General features: G+C 42.1%; 1 protein-coding gene across 4 annotated transcripts in view; it reads left to right on the forward strand.

Annotated features, from left to right (window-relative positions):
- Window positions 1–15,825, forward strand: part of COG2 (component of oligomeric golgi complex 2) — a 49,869-nt gene that overhangs the window by 13,631 nt on the left and 20,413 nt on the right. For all 4 annotated transcript variants that reach the window (XM_036106966.2, XM_036106965.2, XM_036106967.2 and 1 more), the window contains exons 2-8: window positions 3,371–3,532; window positions 4,667–4,732; window positions 6,965–7,045; window positions 8,772–8,875; window positions 11,542–11,650; window positions 12,245–12,424; window positions 14,066–14,190. In XM_036106966.2, the coding sequence (XP_035962859.1) occupies window positions 3,371–3,532; window positions 4,667–4,732; window positions 6,965–7,045; window positions 8,772–8,875; window positions 11,542–11,650; window positions 12,245–12,424; window positions 14,066–14,190 (827 nt within the window). The remainder of the gene's footprint in view (window positions 1–3,370; window positions 3,533–4,666; window positions 4,733–6,964; window positions 7,046–8,771; window positions 8,876–11,541; window positions 11,651–12,244; window positions 12,425–14,065; window positions 14,191–15,825) is intronic.

The following is a 15,825-nucleotide window of genomic DNA, read 5'->3' on the forward strand; positions in this document are numbered from 1 at the left end:
AAGTTCAGAACTTCAAGGAATATATAACTGAGGCTGGCAGAGTGATCAACCTAAAGGCATACAGCTGGTGAGTAGCACGGCCAGGATTATGAGCTGAGTCCTGCTCCCATGTTCTTTCTCTAATGTGCTACGTAACTATGATGTAAGGTGTTGTCTGAGATGGTCTCAGGAGACAAAAGTCCAGGCTAATTCTGGCCCCAGTTTAAGAGCAGGTGGTTTTCAGTAGATGACTGTGAAATTATGGTTTAGTATGAAGTCCTCTTCTCTGACACTATCAGGATTGGCGTTTGGTTGATTAAGAAAGTCAGTTTAAACAAGTATTCTTTAAGGAATGGTGCATATAGTTCTTAGCATTTTATTTGAAAAAAAAGTATATATATATATATATACACACGTACATTTATTTTCCGTTGAAGTAGTGCCAGGCTCTATTCTCTGACAGCTGGTCTGCTGATTAGATTTCTAAGTTGTTGGGGCGCCTGGATGGCTCAGTCGGTTAAGCATCTGCATTCAGCTCAGGTCATGATCTCAGGGTTCAGGGATCGAGTCCCACATCAGGCTCCCTGCTCAGCAGGGTCTGCTTCTCCCTCTCCCTCTGCCCCTGCTCATGCTCTCTCTCTCTGTCTCAAGTAAATAAATACAATCTTTAAGAAAAAGATTTCTATGTTGTCTTTTTTGCATTCAGTTTCAGTTTCTTTAACTGAATTGAATGAGAATCCTGTGATCACCCCCTCCCTACCTGGTACATGGTCATCTCACCTATACCTAATTTAGCACAAATTTTCTTATTGATTTCTTTGTATCAGGTCTTTCCAAAGTACCTGCCTTAGTTTTCATAAGAACAGTGATCTTTTTGCACTCATATTTTGTTGGTTTACATAGTGTTTAATAAAATTATATAATTATGAAGTAAGTGTAAGTGGCCTTAACTAGTTTGGGAATCATCACGTCTGATTCTTGTCGACTAAACAGCTCAATGAGTAGCAAAGTCATGGGTGAAGTAGATAGTAATTTGCTGCCTCTAAGCATATTAGCCTACCAGGGGCATCACAGTGTTCCAGAGGGGAAACAGAGCATAGCTAATCCTGTGAGACCAATACTTGGAAATTGATTATGCAAGATTTGGAACATCTGCTCAATGGAACACTCAACATCCACATAAAATATTAATAGAAATGTGTTTTATGAAAAGACATTGAAGTTGTATTTTTAGATGGAAAATAGCAGTTTAGAAGAGCATGAGTATTAAGCTTCTGTGTGTGTGTGTGTGTGTGTGTGTGTGTGTACATACGTGTGTGTACACACATAGAGAAGGTCTGGGGTTTCCATTCAAGATGGTGGCATAGGAGGATCTTGAACTCATCTCTTCCGACGGATACACTGAATCTATAGCTCCATATGGAAAATTTTCCTCTGGAAAAAAACCCTCAAACTAGCTGAGTGAGTCCTACACATTAGGTGAATAAGAAAAAAACCTACATTGAAGTGAGATTCAATCCTGCCATATACCCCACCCCTGGCACAGCGACCCACGATTGGGAGGGTACTCACAACCCCAAGCTTCTCCCTGAGGAGCAAAGGGTTTGAACCCCACATCTGATGCCCCAACTTTTAAGACGTGCATCTGAGAGACAAGACCCCACAACATCTAGCTTTGACAGCCATCAGGGCTTGCATGCATGAGACCCACAAGGCTATAGCAAACCGAGAAACAGTTCTTAAAGCAGTTGCGTGAGTGGACTCAACCACCTCAGAACTCAGCACAGAAGCAGTGTTCAGCCTTTCTGTAAAAGAGGCTCATTTGCTTATCTCTAAGCCCTGAGGGACAGGCATCTAATTTAACATGCATCTGGGGGCCTAGTAAGGTATTCTCCAAAGATGGAGCCGGCAGGTGCCGTCTTTGCACTCTCCCTCTCCCTCGCTCCTGCTCGCTGGTATCTCCTGGAAAGGAGCTTGTATGCTCATATGATGCCCCAAGTTTTGCATTTGCTACCTAGGGAGTACTTCTAGATCACTTGGCTCCAGTGGCCAGCAAGAGTTATATTCAGGGGAGTGAGTATTGCAGTATTTACAACAGCCAAGACTTGGAAATAACTTAAGTGTCCACCGATGGGTCGATGGATAAAGAAAATGTCATGTGTGTATACAATGGAGTATTATTCAACCATAAAAAGGAAGTCTTGCCATTTATAACAACATGGATGGACCTTGAGGATATTATATAGCTAAGTGAAATAAATCAGACAGAGAAAGACAAATACTGTATGATCTCCCTTCTATGTGGAATCTATAAAACAAAACGAAGTCATGGAGAACAGATTGGTGGTTGCTAGAGGCGGTGGGGGTGTGGAGGGAATGGATGAAGGGGTCAAATGGTATAAACTTCCAGTTAATAAGATGAGTTCTGGGGATGTAATGTACATCATGTGACTGTAGCAAATAACACTGTATATTATTGTATATTTGAAAGTTGCTAAAACTTATAAAGAGTTCTTAGCACAAAAACAAAAATGTGTGGTGATGGATGTTAACTAGTCTTATGGTGATGATTTCACAATAGATAAAAATATGGAATTGTTATGTTGTACACCTGAAACTAACATGTGTCCATTGTATCTCAATTTTTTAAAAAGTAATTTATATTTTAAAGAGAAAGACCAGGGAACCTGGGTGGCTCAGTCGGTTAAGTGTCTGTCTTCGGTTAAGGTCATGATTTCAGGGTCCTGGGATCAAGCCCTGTATTGGGCTCTGGACTCAGCGGGGAATCTGCTTCTCCCTCTGCCCCTTCTCCCACTTGTTCTTTCAATCTCTTGTCTCTCTCCCCCCACCCTCCCTCTCAAACAAATAAAATCTTTAAAAAATAAAAATAAAAAATAAAGAGAAAAACCAAAACAAAGTCTGGAAGGATGTGAATCACAATGTTAAATAGTGGGAAAAAAACATTAATAGTGCTTAACTGTAGACCATCAGAGAGTGGGTGATTTTTTTTTTACTCTCTTTTATATAATTAATTCTTTGTTGGTTGAAAGTTTGACACTGAACATTTGTTACTTTTAAAATTAAGAAAAAGCTGTTTCTGTTTTGAGAAGAGCCTGTTTGAAATGTATAATTAAGAAAAAATAAAATGCCTTGTAGAATTTAGGCAACAGGAGAGAAGGCTTTTGGTTAGGGGTCCCATTTCCTGAACCCTTATGAAGTGAGCAGACCCCCTGATGTCCCTGTGTGTACTCAGAGGTACTTTTCCCCTGCAGTAATATAGCTTCTTAAATGAATAGAATGGCGTTTCTCTCTTATTCTTTCTCTGATTTTATTTTTATATGGGAAATGTGATATCAGTGCAATCATTTTTTTTTTCTGGTTTGATTTTCAGGAAGATTTCGATGTCGATCATTTTGTGTCTGACTGTAGGAAGCGTGTCCAGCTGGAGGAACTGAGAGGAGATCTGGAACTCTACTATAAACTTCTTAAAACAGCCATGGTCGAGCTCATCAACAAGGATTATGCAGATTTTGTCAACCTTTCCACAAACTTGGTAAACTGAAATTCACAAGTCCTACACACACACAGACACACTTTCTCATTCATACTTATTTAAAGTGCACAGTGTTTTTAGAAACCTTTCAGTTGATGCCCGCCCCCCCCGCCAGAAACTTGAAGACATTGCCAATCTCATTAATAAAATAACTAAACTTTTTAGAATACATTTTTTTGGTTTTAGTTTTTATTCATTTAAGGCTGCTTTAGCTTAATTATGTTTTGAATTCTTAAGTCAATAGTGAGAAGTAAAGGATAATAATAACTGAGTGGTTGTTTTGTTAGTTGCTAAGTGATTACCCTGAAATCTTCCTTGGTTTAGACTAATTTGCAGGAGCAAATATCAACTACTCTTAAAGAAATGTTTAATTTACTCCCAGGTATATGTATTAGCCAGAGCTAGGTTGAGGGAACATTGGCCAATATTGATATTTAGAAGGTTTGGTTTTATAAAAACGTAAGAATGATTTGTAATGAGCATATCAGTTGTTTGTAAAAACCATTTAGAAATGTTGAGTTTTACTACCTGGCAGAAAAGTCTCCTTGTTGATGTTTCATTTTGTTTTAAATCTGTCCAGAGAAGCACAGAAAGTAGCAGCTCCATGGGAATTTCAAGAAGCATTAAAATTAATGAGGTATAGTTGCTTTGGGGAAATATACCACTAAGATAAAAGTTCCAGTAGGATTAGAAACCTAGAAAATTTCATTTCTGTTCTTTTTAATTTGAATTTTTCTCAAGGGTTATAATAATGTTTAGGAGAGACATAGCCCATCAGACTTTCACATCAGCTGCCTGAGTATCATAAATTACAGACAGAGAGCTGTTCACCTTCCGTGAAAATTTTTCACATTCATTTAAAATGTTATCTAAAGGCAAATTGTTCCTAAGGAGGCTTTCATTTATCATGACTTCCCTTATTTTTATAGTTTCATGTGTATCAACCGATTTTTTTCATATTCTGTGAGCAACGTTAATGGCAAAATAACATTTCTGTTGTTTAGCTAGTTACTTAGCAAAATATGGTTGTACCAAAAAAATAACTTAAGCCTGGTACTGCTTTGATCATTAAACAGATACGTCACTATTACTCCTGATTGTGATGTGTTTGTGCCAACCTGATTTTGCCTTTAGGTCGGCATGGACAAAGCCCTCAATCAGCTTTCTGTGCCTTTGGGACAGTTACGGGAAGAAGTTCTGGTAAGTCCCCAAATGATATAAAACAATCTACTGTGAAACATGTTGGCCTTGTTGGCTTTTCTCCAAGAATTCCTTTCATCTGTTAGGTTGGTGGTGGTGGTGGTTGTTTTTTAATGGTTCATGATTATAGTATTCACCTTCAGAAAAGTTGTAAATGATTTTCTATTTTTGCATATGCTATTACAACCTGAAAAATATGTTCGATTTGAAGAAGACAGATTCTCAGAGTAGACAGCCTTAAAATGTCAGGGGAGAGGAAGCGTATTTCCAAATTCAGCTTATTATGCCACTTTGCTCATATGTAAGTGGTTTCCAACTTATGAATGACTTGTATTTTAACAATTTTTAATCTTGTAAGTATTCCCCTCCCACTCCCTCCCCCTCCCCGCCCCTCCCCCCGGGTAATTTACATGCGGTTAGGTTCCTAGACTGGTATACGAAAGCTATGTAATCCCTAATGTAGCTGAAGGATAATATAAATATAATGTAATACCTAATAAATATTACATTTTAATGTTTTGCTCAGAAAATCTCTGCTGTGGGAATGAGACTCCCCACCTCTAAGCCATTGGGAATAGGAACTCCGCCTGGCTGAACAGTGGAGGGGGAGTTTTGGCATCACTTCCAACGGAAAACTGTGCTGCCCTGTCCTCCCCACCTCCCCCCATCCGTGTCTGGTGCCCTGACTTTCAGCCGCCGTCCGTTCTGATGCACTGTCGTAAACTTGGTGCACGACACCATCCTTCCTTGTGTGTCTCCTCTAGCTTGAGTGGCCTTGTGCATCTAGCCCCTAAGACAGTGCCTGCAACCTAAGGAGAGAATATAAGTAGAAGATAATTTAAGGGAAGACACCGTGCATGGTTAGAGCCGAGAAAATGCAGAGTAACAGAAATGTCGGTGCTGAGAAGCCCCATGGGAGGGGTGGGCAGGAAAGAATTTGTGAAAGAGGTAAATCTTGAGCTGTGCCTTGAGCCAGCCAATACTTGCCATTGTTTATGTCTTGTTTGAATTTTACAAAATCTTATTAAGGTACTTGTCCTTGGGACAGAAGAGTGATTTTTGTGGTCCGCTGTTGGATTCCACACCAGCTGCTGTGTGGCTCTCCCGCCTCCTTCTTGGTGTGCCTCTTCCTCCCGCAGCCTTGTAGCGGTGCTGTTTCCTGAGCCCAGCCTTCCTTTGGCCTCTCGAAACCCCCTCCCTAGAGGCAGATTTGCTCTGCTGACTGCTGCGCGGCTCGCACAGGCTCCCCTCCAGCCTCGCCCCCTGCCAGCACCGTATCCCATCCCTTTTCCACGGCCTGTCTTTATAGCCACAGGCCTGACCTGCCTTTCTGGTCCCAACTCATGAAGCTACTTTGTGAGATTCTAAGACCACTGAGGGATACGACTGTTTCTCTCTTCTTCACTGTATCCCCATGGGCTACCACAATACTGACGTCCAGGAGGTATTTCCTAATGTTGATGGAATGAATTAATTCACCTTCCTGTAGAAGTTTTGTGATATGTCCACTTTATTCTAGTTGTTTCCATTAACCTTTGTTTTGGCCCTAATTCCTAATTATTTATACTTGCCTTCATTCATTAGCTTCTGGACATGTTTCTCCACCTATGCGCTTTCTCCCTTTTTCTGGCCTTCTGTTCTTATTTTTTGATTCCTAATATTTCCAAAACAACATTTCGTCATGATGCATCAGTGCTTCAACATTCTTTAGTTCTCCAAAATGTGCAGAATCTAAAGACCTCATCTGAGTGAAGTCCTCCTAAGTTGATCCTCCCTTCCTATTTGTACTTCTCTCCAGAAGGAAGCCTGCAGTGCACATGGCTGTGTGCCCGTCCGACCCTGACCCTGAATTGCGTATGCACTTACATCTTCTCAACTTCCCTTCCTGACCTCGGCAGCAAACAGGCTTTCAGAGTCCGCTTTGAGCCCCATCCCATTTCGAGACTCTCCTGTACCTTGCTTCAGATTATCCATTCTCCACCCTGACCCCTCCATGACTTTCACTCTATATGTATTATTGTTTTTCTGCCCGTGCGACCCTGACTTTGTGTCATTTTGCCCCCAAATCATGAGTACCCTCAATAGCGATTGTCTGGTATTTCGTATTTTTGTCAGTATCTGCATAGTACTGGTGTGCAGGTATTAAGTTCTGTGGAATTGAATGAGATTTATAAACTTGATAATGTGACAAAACAATTTCTACAATTCATTTGCTTTATTGTTCTTTTAAAGAGTCTCAGGTCCTCTGTCAGTGAAGGAATTCGGGCAGTAGATGAACGAATGTGTAAACAAGAGGACATAAGGAAGAAAAAGGTATCCTCCATTAGATTTCTTACGCTGCATGCCTCTCGTCTCCTCATACTTGTCAACACTATTCAACTTTTTTCCAAAGCTCTTGTGCATGTGCGTTGTACGCGTTATAATGTCACATTATCTACTTGAAATAATAAGAATTTTAGAGTTACCCACGTGGTCTCAAGATCACTCACTTTTTCCAGAACAAGAAACAGTAATAACTGTTGTCGGTGAAGCATTTGACAATTTAACCACCATATAAATTTTCAGCGCCCCTGTAAAGAAAATATGCCTGTTTTAGAGAGTAGGATAGAAGTGGGCTTTCTAAAGTAAACTCAGCATTCTGCAGGTTTGTTGTTTTAGAAAAAGCAGTATGTTGCTCTCTCATTCTGCCATGTTTGTTTCTTTTTTTGTTTCCCTCCTTTACATATACCTCTGCATGCATTGCCTTTATTGTTCAGTGGTCCTGGGTTTTCATTTTATTTTCTGATTTTGTTTTCTTTATGTTCGGGTGTTAACTTTTCTTTTATTTTTTCTAATTCCTTAGTTGTGTTAGTTTCAGGTGTGTTAGTTTGTGCTGTGTTAGTTTCAGGTGTGCAAGACAGGCACAGCTCCGTACATCCATGGTGCTCACCCCCAGGAGCGTGCTCCTTAGTGCCCATCGCCTATTTTATTCATGTGTCCCCGATTTTATTCATGATCATAATGATGTAAGGGCACAGTGGGCATTGGGATCCCAGACTTCTAACTCTAGCCTGCTGCTCTATACAGTGTTTTCTATGTGTATTTATTAGCATATTTGTTAAAATCTCAAGGGGGAGAAGCCTATTTGAGAGACCTTCTGTTTAATTCTCCTTTAGACTCCTCTCAGCTTTTGTCCAAAGAACTCATGTAGTGCTTTTCCAGACAAAATGATAAGCTTCATGAGAGCAGGGCATTTTTCTTGTTTTATTCACTTAATGTCCCCACTGTCAGGAAGAATGTCCAGCTCCCAGGGGGTGTTCAGTACCTATTTGTTGAATGGATGACTTCGTATTTTTTTGTTCTTTTAAGGATGAGAGTTTTCATAATGTCCCTCAACCTCTTTGGTAATATTTGTAGTGTAAAAGGTCTTTAATGAATTGACGCTTGCATATAGGTATATGCACATGTAGACTGAGAGGGTAAATATGATCAGAAGCTAAAATTAAAACATGAATAAAGGGCTATATGAAAATAAATGGAGGGGTGCCTGGGTGGCTCAGTTGGTTAAATGTCCAACTCTTGATTTCGGCTCAGGTCATGATCTCAGGGTCGTGAGATCGAGCCCCACACTGGGCTCTGTGCCCAGCAGGATGTCTGCTTGAGATTCTCTCTCTCCGTCTGCCCCTCGCCCCGCACGTGCACACACACTCTGTCTCTCAAATAAAAAAAAATAGAAAAGAAATGGAGTGCTCATAGAGAGATTCAGGATGGGAAAAAGAAGAAATAAGAGTACAGAATATGAGAAAGCAAAAGTCTAGGGTTTTTTTTTTTTTCTATAAACTTGCAATAGAATATTGAAATAGGCTGTTCTAGAAAGCCAGAATTAAGATTTGCATTCTTGAGAATTCCGTGTTTTGTAGAAATATCCAAAATGTAGGATGCTCTATATATTCAGAGTTGACTTTTGGTTTTATATTTTCCTGCATTTAGCATGGGAAATAAAGATGATTAAGGTTAAAGATGGTAACTTTTTTTGTTTGCTTAATTTTTATTTTTATAGATGTGTGTGTTGAGGCTTATACAAGTTATTCGATCAGTTGAAAAAATTGAAAAAATCTTAAATTCTCAAAGTTCTAAAGAAACCTCTGCACTAGAAGCAAGCAGGTAAGCATTTTTTTTACTAAGTAGCACAAAAATTAATACTTGACATCCAGTCTAATTTGGGGTTTTTTTTTAGTTAGAATTCATTTCTGAACAAGAAGAAAATCCAGGTCTGTGCCTTAGTGTTTTTGTATGTAGCTCCAGGAGAGTGGAGCGCATAAAATGGTAAAGTTTATAATATGTCCCTATAAACCCTTTGGTTATAGGCCACAGTTCCCAACACGTCACCTTTCAGGGGGTCAGAGGCAGTGTGCTTCCAGTGGAAAATTTTTATATTTGGAATTACCTTCCCTGAGGACTAGCAAAATCCTGTTGATCTTCAAGGTGTCCCATTCATCTTTCTTAGATTTTTTTTTGTAGACATGCCCAGAGTATTACAACATTATCAACATTATATCATTATGAAACAGTATACGACACGTTTAGTTGAAATTTATAAACAGGAAAGAAAAAGCGTATGAAATGAGACAAAGATGATGGCTCTCTTTGTTATACTGTGACTGTCTTATTCCCTTCCTGGTGTGAATTTCCGATCAGCCACGTAGATGAGTGACTCAGAAAATGAGTTATTAGATCGTGTTAAGGCCAGTGGGATGCAGTATGGTGCAGTGGGGAGAACACAGGCTTGTCCTGCATGTAGCAGCTGGGCCACGTGAGTCAAGGTCGCCCGGTGCCCTGTGTCCTCTGTAATGTAAAGCTAACAGTCACTCCACCTGCAGGCTTGTCTCGACCACTGAGATACACTCAGCCGTACCTGGCATACACAGGCCCTCATACGGGTCAAATTTCGGTCTAACGGGCTTTTCTTAAAATCACATTGATAGCTGTAATATTTTTCCATGAGTAATATTGGATAAACTGCTGCAAAACCAACCAACCAAATCCAAATTGAATGGGCCCATAGTTCAAAGGCTTGGTCATCCTTTAAAGGCATGTTGCATTTCTTAATTTTAGGAATTAAGGTTTTTGATTTGGAAGGGACTTTAGAGACCATAGGCTCCACACCTCTGATGATGTAGATTAAGAACGGAGACATCCCAAAGGAAGCGATTCTCGGGTCCGAGGTCTCTGCCTCCTTTCATATCAAGGCGTGTAACTAAGTGGTCAGTCCCTGCCGTGTTTGTGTCTTCAGCCCGTTGCACTCGTGCTTCTGCCCCTGGCCCCGCACACTTGGTAGAGACTCGGTGAGCGTCTGTTCTGAGCAGTCCGGGGGGCCCTGTGTGTCTCCAGCTGCCCCACTTTGCTACGGCCCTCGGCAGTGCTCACGACCCCTCCAGCCGTGTCCTCGTTCGGCCCCTGGGAAGCCTGCCTTCCAGTGTTGTTCCCATGTTTGCCATTCCTGCTGGGCTCCTCTGGTAGAAACACCTCAGTGATCTCTGTTCCCATAACCATGTCCCCTTGCAGTGCTGTCTTTGATAGACGTTCTGCTGGCTCTTGCTCAGAATTACCTTTGAGGATTTTTTTTCTTGAGAAGAGCAGCTCTGAGCCCTAGAGTAAGGAAAAGCCGGAGTGGCCTCGGTGCGTAGTAAATACATCATGCTTGCCAGGCCAAGAAACATTGAGATAAGGATCAATATGAAATGCACACGAGGTTAGTCAGTAGAGTTAGGGATTAGGCTTCGGGCTCAGTTGAGCCAGGCGCTTGCTTTCCCTACACACTAGTTCGGATGCTTCAGGACTGGGTGCACCGCCGCTGGGCTCCATACATTCTGTGTTTCCTTATGATGCAGGTCTTCCCCTTACTACCTCACTGCTCATCATCAGATGTAGGGTGCCTCAGAAAAGCCCAGAGGTGCTTTGGAGGCTTTATAGTTTTTTTTTTTCTTTCACTATTCAGCTTCCTTTTTTTTTTATTTTATTATGTTATGTTAATCACCATACATTACATCATTAGTTTTTGATGTAGTGTTCCATGATTCATTGTTTGCGTATAACACCCAGTGCTCCATGCAGTATGTGCCCTCTTTAGCTTCCTTTTGAGCAGTGTTGACACTTTATAATAATGTGTTTGTGGGGTGGGAGGGAAGTGCATTCATTACACTTGGTGGCAGATTCACAATGAGTGTTTTCTCACTAGCACCCAGAGCATAGAGCTTGCTCTTTCCACTGTTCGGTAAATGTAAAATTAAAGTCAGCTATTCTGAGGTATTTCATTTATTGCTGCTAGAGGGCCAGTTTTATTTGATTGAGGAGAAAACAGTGGTTGGTACTTCAGAAGAATTAGAGGTGTTTTAGAGGGAGGGAGAATGAGGCAGGCGGAGAAGAAGAGGATTCATGTATGAATGATAGGATAGGGCCAGAGAGAGAGAAGGGGGCTAGAGATGAAGAAGGTCACGAATTGGAGAGCCTGAGGAACGTGGTGGAAACACACAGTTGGACCCACACTGACCTAGAACAGCTCCTGTGGCCGGGGTCGGGCAGCGTCCATGCTTCTACGGAACGACCCCTCCCCCCCCGCACCTGGAACCTGCTGCACATATAGCTTGTCCTGAAAATTGATGGCACGCGGGTGCAGGTGCGTTAGCTCCGTAAGGGGGGCCCTGGAAAAACACTGTGAAGAAAGTTACAGCACAGGGGGCGCTAAAGTCTCACCGTTGCTAACCGGGTGATGTGGTCTCTCAGAAATTAAACAACTTCGGGAACTACATTTCTACAATTGTCTCTACTAGCCCACTTTGGACTGGACAGATTTTGGAGAGAATTGCCACAGAATTTAACCAGCTACAGTTTCATGCTGTTCAGAGCAAAGGCATGCCTCTTCTGGACAAAGTAAGACCGGTAAGTGTTGATTTAGATTTTCAGTTTGCTGTTTGCGAATTTCCTGGATGATTTTGGTTTAACCCAGCATCGCCCCTGATAATTGCTGCTCTACAGGATTTTGAAGCTAGCTTTGAATTTTTTCTTTCAGTTTCTGTTGCTTGGGACCCTGCTTCCAACGTGTCACGCTATGTAGATTTTGTGTAAAGACACAAGCTTATTCTCCAAACTATACGAGTAAAATTAATTGTGAATTCCATGGAACTTGACACATTATATGATGTAGTCAGAGTTCATTTATCCAAAGCCCTTGACTGGGTTTAAATGCACCCTTGTCCGAATTACTCTGTGGCTTAAGAGGAAAATAACTTTTTGTCCTTCGGTAATTGTCTAAACGTTCCTTTGATGAAGCAAAGATTTACTTACAAAGAAATCGTGGGGAGAAGAGATTCGTTGCTACTCTCCAGGAAATGTTACTATTTTAATCTTACATATATTCTGGTAGAATAAGAGGTTCGCTTTATATATATATATATATATCATATATATATATGTTTGAATTTTTAGAAACTGTTCTCCCTGGAGCTTTCTTGACTTGTCTCTTTGTTCTTGCAGCGTATAGCTGGCATTACGGCCATGTTACAGCAGAGCCTGGAAGGCCTGCTGTTAGAAGGTCTTCAGACTTCCAATGTTGATATAATACGGCACTGCTTACGGACCTACGCCACGATTGACAAGACGCGGGACGCAGAGGCATTAGTTGGTCAAGTACTGGTGAAACCATACATGGATGAGGTGTGTGCACCTCATGTTCTTCATGCAGCAGACACTCACAGATCGTCTGTTCTGACTTCCATTCTTCCCTGGGTGTGAGAGAGATAGATCAGGGATCTGTCTGTGAAGATTCTCCTGGGTACTGCACTTCCGGTTGGAAGAAAGGGTTGGTCCCTGTTGGTTATCGTCAGCATGGCAGGAATCAGGCATGCGCTCTGGTATCTTCTAGTGATGCCAGAGCTCGGGGATCGTCTTAATTTCTTAGGGGTGGGGGTCTTGCCTAGGAAGAAGGTATGGATCGGAACATTTTCAGGTCAGTTTTAAGTTCTGTAAATTATATGTCAATGAAATTGCTGAAAAGCATGTTTGCACTGCTGGGGTCGAATAGAACAGTTAGGCAGATGACCCCACTGCGGCACACGTGCCTGCTGGAGGACCTGGAAGACATCCCTGTGAGCATGGAAAGTCTGTGAGGGGAGATGTCTTCACAGAATAGATTTGGCCTAAGTCTTGAAAACTGTGGAGGAGTTTGCCAGGCCAGGAGGGTGGGAGGGAGGGAATATTCAAAGATGAAGGGCTTTTATGGGCAAGTTAGCAGGGTAGTACCTTAAACACGGAACTTGGTTACCCATTGTCCTTGACCTACGAGGATATAGGTAAATACAGGGAGTAAGGATATCCTGCCCCTGAGCAGCCAGAGTATAGGTTGCTCCGTATGGAGTTGCCAGCACTCCACAATTTCCGACTTAGAGAGTGTCAGTTTCATCTGGTTCAAGCTGATAGAAGTCATGAAGCCAGTCCTCAGTGTTTGAGGACTTTCTTCCAGTCACCTGCCAGTGGGAGTGTTCTTTCTGTCCAGTGAGTACAAAGCTACCCACCATGACTTCAGGATGAAAGGCTTCCAGTTTTAAAACGGGACAGTGAATCCCATTGATGAAAGTGAAATTGAAGGATTAATTTCAGTAATCCTCTCAGCTTCATTAGGATTACTAAAAATAAATGATCTGTCAATTCTTTGTGTGTATCCTATTATATTTCATAGCCATCTCTAGGGGGTGAAAAAGATTATGTTATTCTTTATCACTAAGTGAAAATATTTTAGTTACTAACTTACGCCTTTTTCATTGAACTGAATCGAATGTGCTAAATTAGGGAAGTACTTTAAGTTTCAGTGGCATGTTAAATGAACCATGGCCACGTTTGTATTTTAAGTTTGTATGCTTGTCATTCACCTCCTGGAACTCAACCTTACCACAAAAAATAAAACACTAAAGCAAAATAAAATGTGTTTTCTTCCATCACTCTCTGTCTCAACCCTTTCCCTAATCTGGAGATGGTCAAGGTGAAGACGATACAGAGCTGTTGTCTGGGGACACAGTGTTTTGCTTTCAAGCTCAGAAGGGAAGCAGATTGTGTGTGGTATTTCAGCTTCAGGCCAGTCTCTGTCACCCAGCCTTTGTGTCCCCCAGGGTCAGAACTGTGTCCCCTGCTCCCAGGACCTAGATTTTAGTGCAGCTGTTACCCCCTGTATAGAAAGCATGTCAGGTGGGGAGGAGGAATGAGGACGCGTATTTGTAAGGTTTTCTTTATTCTTTTCTCTGTAGTGTGCAGTTCATACTTCTCTTTTAGGTGCTTTAAAAAAAATGCTCTTCCTTCCAATAGGTGATCGTAGAGCAGATTGTCGAGTCTCATCCGAACGGCCTTCAGATCATGTATGATAAGCTCCTGGAGTTTGTTCCTCACCACTGCCGCCTTCTTCGAGAAGTCACAGGAGGAACCATCTCAAGGTGATGGAAACTGCTGTGCTTGCACCTCAGCTCCGTTTAGTAACCACCCGTTAGCTCCTAGTGGGCTGCTGATCATTGGCTGTCTTGTCTGAACTGGGAATGTGGGCACTTTCCTGTTTGTTACCAGTGCCGTGAGGCGGGTATCGCTAGCCTGGGTTTACAGGGAAGGAAACTAACAGTGGGATGAATCTTGAAGGTTACATTTCTCAGACTCCAGAGCCTCTACTTTTCCCTTCTCTACACTTTCTCCTTCATCAGGTTCGAAATCAAGATTCGTTTCCTTCCATTATTCTGATGTCATCATCTGTCTAGAAATACCAATTCAGTTTAATTCAACAAGTTTTATACTGATTGTGATTAAAGTCATGTTCGGTTTTCCCTCCCTCTCTTACTTCATTTCCATGGCTTTCCAGTTCTGTTTCCTGAATACCCCATTACCTTCAACCATCACCAGTCCAGACCTTTGTCGTCGTCTTTTGTCCAGGATAGCAGGCTCTCCCCACCTGGTCTCCCCGGCTCCACCTGTCCTTCTTCATTGCAACCCTTGGCTATCCCATCTGCCCAGAACTCAGCTGCCTTCCTAAGTCTTTCGTGGCTTCTCATCGCTCATAGAGGAACATCCACTCTTCCTTGCGCAGCCTGTGAGGCCCTTGATGCTCTGGTCCTCGGTGGTTCTCCACTGTAAAACTTTCTACTGTGAAACTTTCCCCCACACCACTATGGTTCCTGGCCAGACAGTAGCACTTGATCTTCCCTAACACACCTTGTACAGAAGATCCCTGCCTTCACATTGGTTCCACTTATGGTTTTTTGACTTTTTACAATGGTGTGAAAGTGATATGCATTCAGTAAAAACTGTACTTCAAATTTTGACTGTGGATCTTTTCCCGGGCTAGCGATCTGCAGTAGGATCCTCTCTCGTGATGCTGGGCAGGGGCGGCGAGCGCAGCTCCCAGGCAGCCACGCAGTCACGAGGATCAGCAACCAACACACTTAAACCATCCTGTTTCTTGCTTTCAGTGCAGTGTTCAGTAAATTACATGAGATATCAGATACTTTACTGTGAAATAGGTTTTGTGTTAGATGATTTTGCCCAACTGTACAATACTGTAAGTGCTCTGAGCACATTTAAGGTAGGCTGGGCTGAGCTCTGATGTTCGGTAGGTTCGGTGTATTAAATGCATTTTCAGCTTATGAGATTTCCAACTTAACAGTGGGTTTATTGGGTGCGCCTGGGTGGCTCAGTTGGTTAGGCGACTGTGTTCGGCTTGGGTCATGGTCCCGGAGTCCTGGGATCGAGTCCCGCATTGGGCTCCCTGCTCGGTGTGGAGTCTGCTTCTCCCTCTGACCCTACCCCCTCTTGTGCTCTCTCTCTCTCAAATAAATAAATAAAATAAAATCTTTAAAAAAACCAAAAAAACAATGGATTTATTGGGAGCTAACTGTCGTAAGTCGAGGAACATCTGTATTGTGTGCTTCTGTGTTTTCCCTCATTGTCTCCTGCCCTTCCCATTCCCTTTGTCTTTCTGTTGACCTGTCACTCCACATGAAGCTCCAGCTCAGATACCACTCCTTTTTTTCTTTTTTAGATTATTTATTTATTTATTAGAGCGAAAACATAGGCAGAGGGAGGGG

The sequence above is a fragment of the Halichoerus grypus genome, chromosome 7 (genome assembly GCF_964656455.1).
Source record: "Halichoerus grypus chromosome 7, mHalGry1.hap1.1, whole genome shotgun sequence".
NCBI lineage: Eukaryota > Metazoa > Chordata > Mammalia > Carnivora > Phocidae > Halichoerus > Halichoerus grypus.